The sequence below is a fragment of the Python bivittatus genome, unplaced genomic scaffold (assembly GCF_059951505.1).
Source record: "Python bivittatus isolate LINGU-HERP-01145 unplaced genomic scaffold, Pbiv_v1 ctg000070_np1212, whole genome shotgun sequence".
Classification (NCBI taxonomy): domain Eukaryota; kingdom Metazoa; phylum Chordata; class Lepidosauria; order Squamata; family Pythonidae; genus Python; species Python bivittatus.
This window is the reverse complement of record NW_028277034.1, coordinates 35,374,511-35,390,079: the sequence shown is the minus strand read 5'-3', so window position 1 is coordinate 35,390,079 and position 15,569 is coordinate 35,374,511. Positions and strand designations below refer to the sequence as shown.

Here is a 15,569-nt window from a genome sequence, read left to right as displayed (position 1 = left end):
AAGAGAGAGAAATCTGACTAAAAAGCTGCTATCAGCTGAGTAAGAACAGAGTAGGCCTGAACGGAAAAATCTGAAATGGATTTAAGAAGAATTCTTTGGAAAGAAAAAAAAGGAAAAAAACATAGCAAGATTAAGATACAATATTATTGTAGTATATGATCACTGTATGGGAAGGAAAAAAAGATAGCAAATATTCTGACAGCTTTTCCAAACATGTATATTGGCAGCAAAATAAGCATTTGTTCAAACTATACACTTTTCACTGGCCCTTTTATTTCTACAGAGAATGCATTAGGAATTGCATTGTGAATGAAAATGCACTTTTGTTCCATAGCAATTGGGAATTGTCAAAACCTTTCTTTAAAAAAAAATCAGTTAAATCAGAAAATAATAAAAGCTGCACAATTCTTTTTTTCCAAAGAGGTGTTTGGGAACATTTAGGAGCATGCATGGAGCAGCTGTCTTTGAATGGAAAAGCAGCTTTATCCAGATGTGTGTGGCTACTTTGGAAGCTATCCTTGACCATATCTGCATGCTTGTACATGCCCAAGTATTTCACTCACTGGGGAAAATGAAATGAACTGGCTGTACAGGCACAAACACATGGGAACAGTCAGGAGCAGCTTCTGAAGCAATCGCACAAGTCTGAAAAAAGAATGGCTACTTTAACCTATAAAAAGAGGTATTTCACTGAACCACTTCTTTCAAAGGTTTTGCTCACCTCTAGAAAATAATCCATTTTTTTCCCTTGAAAACTTGGTTACAATGTTTGGATTGTCCAATATAACAGTGACCCAAATATCAGCATCCCACCTATAGTCCTTCACAGCTACCTGGTACTTTGAAAGTTGCCACCATGGCCTCTTAGTCATCATTGTAAGCCTCTAAGAAACCTGTCCCAAGTGTCATTGCATATGAATCACAACAGCAAATATGTAATGGACAGATTTTATTTCTAGGATCTTTAGCTGAAGATACTGCTATTGCAAAGGTGAAAAAGATTTTGAAAATATCCCAGAACTATTTCAATCAAAATTAACTGTTTTCTAAGCGTAAAGGAATTCTATCTCTATTCACTGGCTAAAAGATAGCAGCCAATACTTTTTAGTAATTATTCAGTAACTCAAAATTACAATATAATCTAGTTCCTAATTAAACAAGTTGCTGGAAATTCTTATCTGATTAGTCAAACTGGGTTTATGGAAGATGACGTTTTAAGTATATCTGCATTATTCAAACTGATACACTGCTCTTAGTACATGGTATCAAAAGAAAGTTGAAGGCAGGTTTTCCAAGATTGCCATAGGCTAAGATGCCATTGGATATTCAAAAAAGATTTCATTATCTTATGTTCAGCCCAAAGAAAGAAAGAAGTAGTGTAGCATATTTTGTAAGGTATCTCATTCCAGCAAGCATTGGTATGGTGTTCATTTTGTTATTAGACAAGGGCCCAAGTATTCATTCATATGTACAGTACCAGTATGATGAGAGCAATGCTTCCATGCTTCCACTAGGAGCTAGCAGAGGAATTAGGTGAGCTGGAGGTCAGCTCAGATGAGGAAGAGATGGTAACTACCAGGGTCGTTCGCCGCCGGGTGATTATTCAGGTACAGGAGCATTGAACTATTGCACGTACCAGTGGCGATTATGTCCTAGTTATACTTCCAGAACCCACCCTTTCCCCAAAGGCCTGTTCCTGAAGCACTCCCTTGGCTGACAATGCACTGGTGAATTTGGCATGTCTCTGGATAATGCATGTCCATTGATTAACATAAATATTTTTCCAATTTGATTTGGAAAGTCAAGGAATGGAAATCCAAATGGTGGACATTTAGTTTGCATTTTGAGAAAGACTATCCCCCTGACAGAGCAAATGGTTTGATTTGCTGCTTCAGCACCACCTAGCCAAATTCTTTCTTCTTCCAAGTTTGCATGCTTTTAAAAAGGATTTATTTGCAGAACTTTTAATAGAGTTGGAGCAATTTCAGTGCTTCTTGCTTAATTTATGCTGTTGTTGTTTTAACCAACTAACTTCTGTTATGCAGTTTATTTAAAATAGCTAGTTATTTTTTCTGAATTCTGTTCTTTGTTCAATAGGCTGATGATGTGCCTGAAATGCCACCAGAAGCTGTAACGGAGGAACAGTACACTGATGAACACGGCCATATTGTGGTGAAGAAGGTATTCAGCTGATGATTTCATGGGGGAAGTATAAAGAGCATTAATTATATTTGACCCATTTTCAAGTGTTGCAGAGTTAAACTGAGGAACATGCCACTCTAGGACACTTAAACATACGTAACAAAGAAATCTTTTTTGGGAAGTGAGAATTTAGGCTCTATGCATATCACAGCTACTTTGCATGGGATAAAACAAACCATTTTATTTGTATATATATTTGTATGATCTTTTTTCTTCATTTTGACAAAATAGTTTCTGTATATTTTTCTGTAGGAATATTTGCAAAATCATGGGAGTAGAAGCATGTTACAATAGGCTGTAATGTACTCAATAATATATATCACGTGATGGATATATTAAAATTGCTTGAAATAACATTTTGATGTTCTAATTCTTAATTGAAATTGTGCCTCATATTACCTGCTAATGTAATAACAAGTTAAGGTTTATTTGGGTATGCAAACAGAGAGAGAATGCTAGATATTTTAAAGGACAAATATGACTGCTATGATTTAAAATTCAACCACATGGTGACAGAACTCTTGATGAACATGCCACCCTACTAGGTCACTAGGAAGATCATCAGGCGATTCGTTTTGCCAGATGGAACAGAAAAGGAAGAAGTTGTGATGCAAGGAGAGCCTCCAGAGCCCATTACACTGGAAGAGGGAGATAGTTATTCCAAAGTCCTAAAGCGGGTGGTGTTGAAGAGTGACAGTGAACAATCAGAGGTTAGATTATATATTTTTTTGCCAAGGTTTTATTTGTTGAGAATTCTCAAAATTGGCACTAGTATTATCCTAACAGAAATTACTCTGACAATTGCATTTAATTGTAAACTTTGTTCCATAAGGCTCATTTGCATGTGCCTTATTTAAACTGTTTTTATTTTTAATGTTGATTGTTGTTCACATTTTTAGATTAATTGGAAGATGGATTTTATTGGGGGGCATTTGAGTGTTGAATATGGTTTTACGTTTTTGTTGGATGGATTGAGTTCTTTGTATAATAAATAAATAAGGGGAGATTCACACAGGGGCTGCACACCTAAGCATGCAGAACTGTAAGGCAATTTGAAAAAGAGGTGACCGAATCCTGTGACTGGGGTTTACTCATCACAGAGATTTTTCTACTTTTCTCTCTAAAACATTTTTGTGTTGGAAATAGAAACACAACTGGAAAATTAAAAGGTTACAAACATAACTACATTCTGAAATAGACATACTGACACAGTAACAGAAACATAACTTTTGCAGGGAGAGAGCTAGTTAATTGCTGAATGGTAGGACCAATTAATACCATAAAGTCATTTACGCTTTTAATTTATGTTTTTTACTGCATGCCAAGCTTGACTTTGAAATCCAACACAGGTAGTTAGGGAGAACTCTTTAGCCATTGGCGTGATTAGGCTTGCATGGCTGAAAGAGAAAACCATGCATTCTGTTTTTGAGGTTTTGTTTTATTTTATTTTTAAGTTTTGCTTTCAAGTCAGTCTTGACTCCCAGTGACTAGACAGGCATATTCAATGTTGGCAACATTTTCAGAAGTGGTTTGCTGTTGACTTCTTCCTAGGGCTAAGAGGAGAAGACCCAAAATCACTCGCTTGGGTTCTGGACTCAGATCAGGAGTAGATCTTAGATCTTCCAACCCCTAGTCCAGCACTTTAACCAACTGGACCAAGCTGGCTCTCATTTTTGAGATAGGTCATGTTTTACAATATCTAAATCAGATTAGGTGAATAGCTGAAAGAACTAGATACACTTTCCTGTGGAAAGTTTTGTGATATACTGATTCGTTCAGTTCTTGGAAAATGTTGTAGCTGGGAGCTAGACTTGTTAAAAAATTTCTCTACAATTTGTATATTCATTTTACTGAAGAAGCCAGATGAATAAGTAGCAAGATTATGTTTTGGGCATATCTAATCACCCAATAACCTTGGTTCTGGCATAAGCATCCAATTATTCGTGAAATCTTTTTCATAGATGACTTTTTCTGAGCCAAGTGTTTTATCAAGTGCCTCAGAATTCCAGGCTGAACCAGTGGAAGGCCGCAAGGTCAGCAAAGTTATAAAAACTACCGTAGTGCATGGGGAGAGAATGGAAAAACATCATGGAGATTCTAGTTTAGCAATGGATCTTCCATCAGCCAAAGATGACTTCGAAGAGGTGAGATATTTTTATGTTTTTGGCAACACTGCAAGAACTGCAGTAGTACTAAGGGCAGAAACATATATATGTACATAGAGAAATCATCAATAGCTAACTGTAATGAAGCAAATGTGGAGTTTTGATTATAGAAATGTATCCTTTTTCAACATGTTCAGAGAAACTCGATATAAACATTCACAAAGCCTTTTCATCCATCTGAAAAAGACCTGAGAATATCATCTAATGGAGCCTAACAAGAGATCACTCTGGATCTTAATTTTAGGTCTTATACAAAGCTGCGAAAAGTGCTTTGCTATGCTTTGATGATGCTTTAAGCAAAGCACTCATTTGGAGCTGCTTTGAAAAGCAGTGCTGCCGCTCGAGAACAAAGCAAACCCATCATATTCCTTCACTCACTGTCCCTTCCAGGATATCCAGCAGCTGAAAGGAACTTTTATACTGAGGTAGCACATACTTTGTGCGTGCACAGAAGCCTTTTCTGCTGCTTCCAATTAGTTCAGTTGACCACTTCCAGTATCTCATTAAAAGGAAGAGATACAGGAAGAGGCCCTACACATACAGGAACATTTTCTACCTACAGAATTTGCCAATAGAAGCAACTGAAACAAAAGTGCTTCATCAAGACAAATCATATCATCCCCACTCCTTGACAAGGCCAATTGGGGCCAACTTGCCTAGGCATGTTCATTACTATACAGTGAATTTAGTTGGAACCTTTCAGAATTTCCACATTTTTCCAGACAAAAGGAGAATCAGGCTTCCCCATTTGGAACTAATTGTATAGCAGGACTTGGACGTTTATCAAAGATTAGTAAGTATCAAACTTTTTCCAGATACATTTGGAGCAGGATTGCAAAATCATGATATCTAATTTGATTAAAAATATTATCCAGTATTGGATGAATAAATAGAGGATAGATAATTTCTGCTCAGATAGGAGGGATGTCAGCACCACCTTCTTTTTACCATATTTCCAGATTGAACAAGAAGCACCATTTTTAGATTGGATGAATTAAAACGCAGCATGCAAAACCACAGTGGAAGGCAACATATTTGAGGGCTATAGGAGAGAAATCTCCAGTACGAATGTACTCTAACAATACAGCTCAATTTACAATTGGGGTTATTTTACTCATAAATCAAAAGAGCAGAATTTGTAACTGGAAAAGAAGGATTAACATATAAAACTTCCACTCAAAGTATAAGAAATATAATTTATGGCTTGAGTGTTTATATCCCATTTGAAATGTGTATGTGATAAGGACAACCTTGGATCAAATCACTTGTCTAAGTGCCTTTTTTCTAATCAGCAAAATCCCAACTGTTAGTAAGATTGGGGCTCTTACTGCCCTCTCTGAGTTTCCTCAAGAAGAAAAGGCCTTGTTCTTCTCCACAAGAGGTCATTTGTCTCCACCAGGAGTTCTGAATTAATTCTCAGTAAGAGTAGATTCTATTGTTTGGCACATATTTCAAAATTCTTATTAAGTACAGAAGATGCAGCTAGGTAATTAATACTTTTTTTCATATATATATATGATTTTTCTCATTGGTTGTTCTGATATTTTAGCAGGTTGGTATAATTAAGTTGTATTTGGGGTCTTTTATGCTACAGTTATGCTTCCTGTTTTACTTTAGGCCCTGAGTTACATAGGTAACAAAATGAAAATTGAAGTCCCCCCATTAGTAGAGAAAGAGGTCATGAAAGAGGATGGTTCGCTTATTAAAAGGTTTGAGTTGGCATGACACTGGCCTGTTTAGTAGCCAAAGATTTAACAGACTAACCGTCATAGTATTTGAGTAAAATAATGTCAACTTGCAGTCTCAGTGTCCTAAGCATTACCTGGAAACTAACATATTTTGTGGAAGAAGGGAGAATCAACTGATGGAACAAACAGTTGTTTTGGAAATAAATCAACTACAATTCTGATTCTAAGTTCTTATTGTTAGAATTGTAGAAACATTTTGCATGACAAATTTAACTATGTTGTGTGAAAGTCAGTGTGTCACGAGAACAGGAAAACCTGGGAAATGAACTGGACAATTAATTGACATGCTTTAGCTTTAGGTCCAACTCCAAAAAGACCCAAATTTTTTGGGGGGGGGCTAAACTAAAGCCCCCAATAAATGTCCATGTCACTGAAACTACTTACCTGGAATTAATTATGATTTCAATATAACTGAAGGGAAAGAACTGTCTTTTACACCTAATAAATTACTTTTGGGATGTAATTCTGGGTGATTACTGCAGAAATCTCTTACTTGAAGAGAAGTAGTAGTAAAAAATATTGAATGACACATTTGTTTGTATTCCATCTTCCTGTACATGAGGTACTTTGGAGTAAAATCTTTAAGTATGGGGAGGAATGACAAAAACTGGCAGGTTTGTAGTGAGGGATACGGTTGCCCTTCTATCATTTATCTTGTTAATATTTCCCTGTTGCAGGACATTCATGCAAAGTCCTGCTGGATTAGAACATTTAAATATAGCATGACAAAGGCACTGATGTTACAAAGCAATAATGTCTGACTAAGTATTCTTTTCCCAGTAGCAGAAGAGGGGAAAAAACCCTTTAAAAAACACATTTATAACTGAAAGTTTCTGACTGGTAACATTTTTGCATGTTTGTATGATTTTCATAAGTTGTTAACATCTGTATGAAAGCATGCATTTGTAACATCCAGTCCTAAAAGGGGTATATATCTTGGGTTGTTGAACAAAACAACTTTTAGTACCATGAGGATTAAATAAACTTTTGTGCTGGATTCCAAGCCTTAATGGCCTAGAATTCAGTTCATCAGATGCTGAAATGCATAAATGAGTGTGGTGATATTATTTTTCCCCACCTTGTTTTACAAAAGTACGTGCATGTAAAAGTTCAAACAGTACAAAAGACAGTTTAAACTATCCTGTTCTCACTCTACATAGTATTGTGACAAAACTTGCACTGGCTTGACTTGTTGATCTTAGTAAGAAGCAGGCTACAGTCTGTACCTACAATCCATTTAGGCAGCACTTCCTTCCTGCCTGTGAAAGTCTATGCCATAAGAAGTTTCTCAAGAAGTTACAAGTTGCTGACACTTTAATAAGGTTACCAGTTTAAACCTTGATTGTAAATTTAGGCTTGTGTTGTGAAAGTGTATCATAAGAAAGGATTTTTTAAAAAAATTTCATTGATACTTCACCTATACATATTTATTCAGCACTTTTCCTAGCTCTTTCAAGTCTTTTCACCTACAGGAATCCAAAACTCATGCTAGAATTTTAAAATGAAAAAATAGAATGCAATTTCCTTAACAAATCCTACAAATATATTCATTGCCCTTTTGACTCCTTATAGGACAACAATGAGTAAAGCTAGTACACAGAAGAGGACTGTGGTTAAGGACCAGTATGGAAACCGGATTCATGTGGAGCTGCTGGAGGACACACCAGAAGCGCTACCCCAGGATGACCTTCAGCATGACCTTCAGCAACTATTAAGGCATTTCTGCAAAGATGAGCAGAAGAAAGAGGCCAAATGAGATGCTGCTAAATCTCACCCACAGACCACCACACATATCCATTAACTATCCAGCTTTATCCAACTTTCTTTTATCATAGGTGTTATTATTTAACATAATCATCAGGGAACACTTCTGTTTCTACTTTGAGCATATAGGGTAGGCTTTTCATTTCATTTCCTTTGTTTCTAAATATCTGTAAGCTAATTTTGTGACCAAAGATCATTCTGGATGATTTTATCTATTCATACTCATAGACTCTGTGCTCTCCTGACAGTCTGTCAAACTTGCTATTTTTATTTTTCTTTGCTTTTGCATCAGATCCATAGACACATCAGTTTCTTCCACAGGCCTCTTCAAATGACAGTGTACATGTGTTTTTTAAGGAGGTTATTAACTTTAAACTGTAAATAGGTAAAGTGTGTGGATTCACAAGACAGAAAGAAGCACTGCCTATTGCGACTACTTTTAGCATTGGGACTACAAGGTTTGTTGAAGAACAGTTCATGTAATATTGCTAACCCAATCCATTACGACTAGGACACGGATCTACTGAGAATGAAGCAAGTCAGTCCTCCTTGTTCATAGGACTTCCAGTGTAATGAATTACTTGACGAAAAAGTTTCTGAGAGTCAGAACAAAACCTCAAATTCCAGCTGTTTCCATTACAGTTGATTGTTTCTTTGCTTCCTGGGAAAGCCACCTCAAGATTTCCTGAAGAAAAATATACCCGGTTAGATATAACGTGCTAGCAGCTCTACTGTGGCACTTTCGCATACTGTATTCAAATCTTTTAGATCAGGGACATGAAACTGGGTGCATTCAGCAGTTCTGGTTATTGTACTGTTTTGATCACTCCTTTAGCAAACCACGCTGTCTTAGAAGTGGTTGTTTCTGCTGGCCATTGCACTATAGACGTTTCGAAGGAGGAAAAGAAACCCTTACCCTTCAGAAAACCCTTCAGAAAAATATAGTTGATTTATCACATTCTGTCAAGAGTTCTCTTAATCTGGCACACGCATGTGGCACTGGAGTATAAAAACACAGCCTTTCTGTAATCATGCCAATTGCTTCTCATCCTTCCTAGCACTGAGCGAGCAGATGTTAACATCCTGTTTGAGGTTTTTCCCCAATGTTTTACTGATGAGGAGACAGGGATCCACCAAGCATTTGTTTTTTCTTGCCATTTTATTTATAGTCCTTAACCACCTTTCAAGCATTGTCATGTAAATGTCTGCACTTTGATTTTCCAAGAAGGGCATATATGACCCTGGAATTATTCTGTGGTCTGTACCTAATTCTAATAGTGGTCTGAAGCTCTGTAGCATTTTAACATATATATGTAATTAGAGATATATATATATATAAAATATATATATATATTATATGAAATGATATACATTTTGAGTCAGTTATTTGATAAACACAAAGTATATTCAGCAATGATGAGTCAGGTCCTCTAGGGCTGAATATTTTTCAAAACCTAGCTAGCCTTTCTTTCTTTAAACAAAAAACGACTCACTGCTCAGAATGCCGAAAATAAATGTTACAAATGGCACCTCCTCATTAAGTAACAATGCCAAGAGAAAGGAAACATTTAAGGAGGTTTTGGTTTCCTGCTTTAAAAAAACCCTACTCAGTGCCATGCAAATTTGTTTTGTTGGCAAAGCAGGACACAAGCACTTATGACTGCCAAAATGAAAGGAGACCTAATTGCAGGACACACAGTAGCTCATTTCTCATTGTCAAGAACATCACTGTTTAACCTTCAAGACTGGGGCTCTACAAGAAATGCATTTCTGTTGTGTTATTTGCGGTGCAGATGATGTTCTGTGTAACAGCATAATGGCTATTCTCCTTTTTCAGTTTTGAATTTTTGCTGTGTTATCAGAGAACTTGAATACTGTGAGAAGGTGATTTTAAGTTGATAAATCAGCATCTTGTTCCCATGGTGATAACACTTAACTGAATATATCTATGAGGGCATGTATTAAAGATGTAAAACAAACAAACAGCACTAACAATACATAGCTGCAATGTGTACAATGGCTGATTTAATTAAATAAAAATGTAAAAGTGTTAAATGTAGCAATGATAGTATGCTCTCTCTCTCTCTCTCTCTCTCACACACACACACACACTCTTTTTGGTATTTAGAATGGGGAAATTCCAAATTTAGAATTTGGAAGCCTTAATTGCAAAATTACAATCCTGGCAATGTCTACACTGTTATGGTTAATTTTATGTGAGAGTTAATGAAGACCTTCAAAGTCCCAAAGGGCTTAAATAACTATAGGGTCAATTTCCTCCATTCTGCCCAACTTGTATCCTCAGATCCGAGAAGAGAATTATCTCTACATCCCAACAATGGCAAAGGCACATTTGATGGGAACAAGGAAAAAGACCATCTCAGAGTAGAACTTCCTTAAGAAGGCAACTTCTCAATGCCTTCTTTTTTAGAAAGGCTTTGACTCTAAAGGCAAAGTGAATATGTCATCTGCTATCTCTGCCTGCTGTTACTAGATTATTTTTCGTTTTTGGCTTTAGTTTGGTTTTGCTTTTCCTTTAAAATCACTTAAAGAGAATCAAAAACAAGATTAAAACTAATAATGATTTTATTTTGTATGGTTGGCCAACCTGGAGCAGTATGCAAATATAGTATATATTTGTGCATATATACTATATACCATGTATGTGTGTATATATGCACAAATACTCATACATATAGTGATGTACAGGTAGTCCTTGCTTAGCAACCACATTTGGGACCAGCAACTTTGTTGCTAAGCAACACAGTCGCTAAGCAAGAGATCATGTGACTGTGACTTACAATTTTATTGCCAGCTTCTCCATTGACTCTGCTTGTTGGAAGCTGGTTGTGAAGCACACAAATGGGGATCACGTGACTGCAGGATGCTGCGATGGTCGTAAATGTGCGGACTGGTCATAAAGTTACTTTTTCAGCACCATTGTAACTTTGGTCCCTAAACAGGGCAGTCATAAAGTGTGGTCTACCTGTACAGTGACAGCCAGTGGTACAGCAAGGTAATTCCATCCTTTTCAGCAGAACTCTGGATTTTTGCTGAAAATCTTGCATACCAGTTGAAGCATTAGAGGCAACTATTTGTCAGTACTAAAGAAACACAACTTGATAGAAGATGCTAGCTTTGTCTGAACAGCTACAGCATACTAACAGGTAAAGAGCATCCTTTGAGCTTGCTTGCCTATTCCATATATTTTTATGCTTTAAAAAAAAAATAGCATGGTGGCATCAGTATGTTTGGCTATTGTGGATTTCCTTTGCAGTAAAAAATGAGACTTGCACTCTCTCTTATCAGTTATCATATGATCTTTAAGATTTTTATCAAAATGTAAACCACTTATAGTTGCCAACGGAAAATGGAATCCTGAATGTGCTGTTCTCTAAGGGAAGCCATTTGATTAAACTTTCTCACATTGATTCATCTGTTTCAATCACATCAACACAAATGCTAGTTTGGGAGAGAACAGGCATAGTAAAATAATTAAGTGTGAAGGAAGTATGGCAAGGATCAAAAAATTCTATTCCAGGATACAGGAAAGGGCAAAATTGTATTTATTTACAAGCAGTGATGAATAACAAATACGTAATGTGAGAAAAAACACTGCTTTACATTTCTCATAGTCCATCCTTTCATTCTAAACCTGATTTCATATTGATTGATTGATTTGATTTGATTTGATTTGATTTGATTTGTATGCCACCCATCTCCCCCAGCAGGTGACTCTGGGTGGCTTTATTGAAATGCTTTATTGTATATGAATGTTAGAACAATGCCTGTTTAGCTTTTTTATCCTCCATGAAATCAGTATACCAATGTCAGTATAATGAGAAAAAGAGAGAGTGAGGCAGTTTTTAAGACTGGCAATGAAGAAAGTAACCTGAAAGGACAGAGGTACCCCTTAGTTTAGCACATTCAAATCCAGTGCCTTTTATTATTTTTTATTATTTTATTTTATTCATTTTTTGTGTTATATAGCCACCCATGTTATATACAATCATTCTGGGCAGCTTACAACAGCAATAAAGATATAGAAATAAAATAGTGTTAACAAACATCAGACTTTGCCTACATGTTTTCTGGGTTCAACCACACTAGCTCAGGTTAGAAATAGAACTTGAGAATTCTGGGTGCTACAGTCCCAGTGCTTAAGGTTGGAGAATGTAGCAATCAGGGAATCAATTTAGAAGTTATTTTCCATGGCTTTTGCTGCATGGGCTGAGCCGAGAAAAATCCATCCTTGTCTCTACTACATCTGTGAGATTGTTGAGGCTTTGTCTTTCAAGGCTTGAAGAAATGAGAAATAAGCATATGGTAACAAATGCATAAGCATCTGTAGCTCTTGGTGTTCTCTAGAACAAGGGCACTAGCTGCAAATTGCATCTACAGATAAACAATATTCAAATGCAGTAATTATTTGGAATGGGATCACAGTGGGAAGGAGGTGGTGGTCTAAAGACCCTCTCATGCTAAAGTATCAGTTGACATTGGCATAGTTCTGAGAAAATAAAACATACTGTATGTAATTTCATGCTACTTTTTAATGTTAATGTTATTGTATACCCCTCTTCCTCCCAAGAGCAGTACACAGAACACACCATTAAAAAGCAAACAAACACCTTATAAGAGTGCAAAAGTGGTTAAAAAGAACACAGTCCAGCATTTAGTTGTACAGTTTAAAATCATTTGCCATGACTAAAACTATTTGGAGGCAGTTTGGTCCTAGGGAAGTTGTTACCATGGAAATGTCCAGGTAAACAAGTAGAGTTTAAGTTGCTGAAGACTGTTAAACTCCTTCCATAAGCAAATTCACTACCTTCTATTGGTAGTGAAGCGCACTACTAATGAGAAGCCCTAGTCTGAGTCATCACAGTAAGGCCAGGCTTATTGATGGGAGCATGTGCAGAGCTTCCTCAGCTGTTCTTAATGTATAACCTGGATGGATTTCTAGGAGGCAATGCTTCAAATCCTTGGGTTTAAAATCATGAATCTTGCAACTTGCAGATGACCAGCACAGATGTTTATATACCACTGGCATACGGTCCCATTTAACACATCCCCCCTGCCAATTTGGCATTCTGAACCAGCTGCAAGTGCTAGGCTTCTTCCTAGGTAGTCCCATGTAGCTGGCACGCCAAAGTAGTTATAGGCCCTTGTCACTGATGATACTGTGATTCTAGTAGCAACTTCGAATAAAGGAGAGATCCCAAATTAATACTGGTTCCTTTGGAATGAGAACAAATTATTCAGAATAAGCCATCTCCCTGTTTCCCAAACTTGAAAGCTATGTATTTACAGCACTGTCATCCCATTCAAGTTCAGATTCAGTTCCTTAGTCCCCTTGCATTGCCTCCAGGAAAGTATCAAGCAGCTTTACAGTTTGTCTTTATTCTGATGAAAGGAGAAGAGAGAATAGGTTTCATGAGCATGCTATTCCATGTATTCCAAATCTTTATATGACCATCTCTATTATCTCTCTCTCTTTCCACATAAAACCAGTATTATCCAAAAATCTGCACAAACACTAGAGGAGGACAACAACAAGGAAATATCTGGAGGTTGAGTCATGGCAACTGGACTTCTTTTGGTTTGATACATTTCGCTGCTTATCCAAGCAGCTTCTTCAGTCTAGAAAGTTAGTTGGGGGGACCCCATAAATTTCTTCCAGGGTAGCTGCATTTCTCACTAAATAGGAGATATGATTAGTAGAGTCTTTGGGATGTGGATGTCTTACTCCTAATCCCTCACTCATCCCCAAGTGGGTCATTAAATATTTAGTCACCTCTCCTATTGTCCCTTCAAGGAGCCTATCATGTTAGTGAGAAACACAGCCAGCCTGGAAGACATTTATGGGGTCCCCCCTAACCAACCTTCTAGACTGAAGAAGCTGCTTGGACAAGTAGTGTCCAAAAAAAAAAAAAACCAAAAGAAAATAAGTCCAGTTGCCATGACTCAACCTCCAGATAATTCCACCTGGATGACTGAGAACCTTCATCAACATAACAACAAGAAAGCAACCTAGTATTTTCTGTATCTCTTTGCTACCATCTAATGTTCATCTGAAGTTTTGTGGCACAGATATGGTAATCCTAGCTTACCAACAAAGTAGCTGGAGACCAAGTCATCAGATAAATATATTACAGATTGCACAAAGTATTATAATAGCACAATACAATCTGATACTGTACCAATGATAATAAAGATGAGAGGCAACATAGGGAAAAAATGGTCCTGATGCAGGTTTCTCAGGCACAAGAAATGAACCAGGGAGGAATCCCAGAAACTTCAATGTCCCCTGATGGAATGCACACAGAACAAAAACGGAGGCCACAAAGAAACATGAAAAAATTGGATGTTGAAAGGTGAAGTTTTAATTCCCTTATTTTATATGCAGAAGTAGTGAAATAATTAAATTATTAAAGTGGTGCTTAAAATGTAGATGCCAACTATCAAAGGAATCTCCAACTTACTGGGGTTGGTGGGCACATTTGGAATTTTGAAAGATGTTATATTTCCCCAAAAGACTGCTGGTGGGACTTGTCCATTCACAAATTGCTGCCATGCAGCACGTTGGTAGCGGCAAAGTCTCTGTTTGCCAGATGCTGCCTGCCACCCGCTCCAGTGTTCCTGCAGAAGCTTCCCATTATTACTACTTTGTCCTTTTTCTGAGCAGGTTTGTCCCAAAACATTGGAGTAGGCAGCCATTATTTTAATTCTTTAAGAAGCTCCTTGGGGCCATTTAGGGCCAGGAGGAATAATAGAAACTAAAGTTGTTGGAGGCTGGAAATTTGCTTTGCTTTGCATGCCAATGTCCTATCATCAGGTCTAGCTTGGCTGACACCAAGGAAGCATCTGTGGCACATTGCACCCTTTGCCACCATTAGGTGGCCCTGAGACTATAATGTAGGGATTTCTTTAGATTTTGTTAATAGTGCAGGAAAAGCCAGACTGCAGGAAAAGCCAGACACCTGGTTTCCACAGAAGTATCTGTCCATGTTGCCTGACCTGGAGTTTGCTACTATACACTGGTATACGAGTCTTCTGGAAGCTCTTGGCCTGTTATAAAACACATCTGCAGTGATCTTTCTAAGTCTGGTAATCTTACCTTTTTTATTTTTCATTTTTTTAAAAGAGTGTCAGTCAATTTAAAATGAAAAAGAATGCATTGCCGTTTCTATCCGATGGGCACATTCAAGGTTTTCTGCTGCTTCTATCAGCAAGGAATTTTGCATGGCCATACTTTCAATTATTTTTATGACTTTCTAAGGGAGGCAGTGCCCTTTTTTTCTACGGTTAATACCATTTTGGGTAGAGTTATTGATAGGGGTACTTGGAAGCTGGGTTGGGATTTACAACAGATCTGCCAGTTTCCTCTTCTAGCTCACCTGACAGGAAAACTAGTAAACCTGTCAATCTCTCTACCAGTCATCTGGAAGACAGGTAAACCTGTGTCCAAAACTAGTCCAGCTGACAGATTGGTGGTATAGAAAATGGGCTGGGTTGAAGTGGGAAGGAGTTCTCTCAATAAGTTGTGTGAACTTTCACCAGCTTCATCCCACAGTCCTCCTCTGTCACATCAACCTGTCAGCCAGGCTAGTTTTGGATGCAGATTTACCAGTCTTTGAGAACACTGGTAGACACGTATCAGAAATAGGGTAAAATGGCCTATCACAGCTCT

At 37.3% G+C, this 15,569-nt stretch overlaps 1 protein-coding gene across 24 annotated transcripts in view; it reads left to right on the top strand.

Annotated features, from left to right (window-relative positions):
• The window catches only part of ANK2 (ankyrin 2), a 304,223-nt gene extending 294,285 nt beyond the window's left edge, over window positions 1-9,938 (top strand). For all 24 annotated transcript variants that reach the window (XM_088132944.1, XM_088132957.1, XM_088132955.1 and 21 more), the window contains 6 exons: window positions 1,515-1,607; window positions 2,098-2,181; window positions 2,748-2,912; window positions 4,164-4,346; window positions 5,985-6,076; window positions 7,688-9,938. In XM_088132944.1, coding sequence (XP_087989070.1) covers window positions 1,515-1,607; window positions 2,098-2,181; window positions 2,748-2,912; window positions 4,164-4,346; window positions 5,985-6,076; window positions 7,688-7,871 — 801 coding nt within the window. In that variant the 3' untranslated portion in view covers window positions 7,872-9,938. The remainder of the gene's footprint in view (window positions 1-1,514; window positions 1,608-2,097; window positions 2,182-2,747; window positions 2,913-4,163; window positions 4,347-5,984; window positions 6,077-7,687) is intronic.
• Window positions 9,939-15,569: the final 5,631 nt, after the last annotated feature.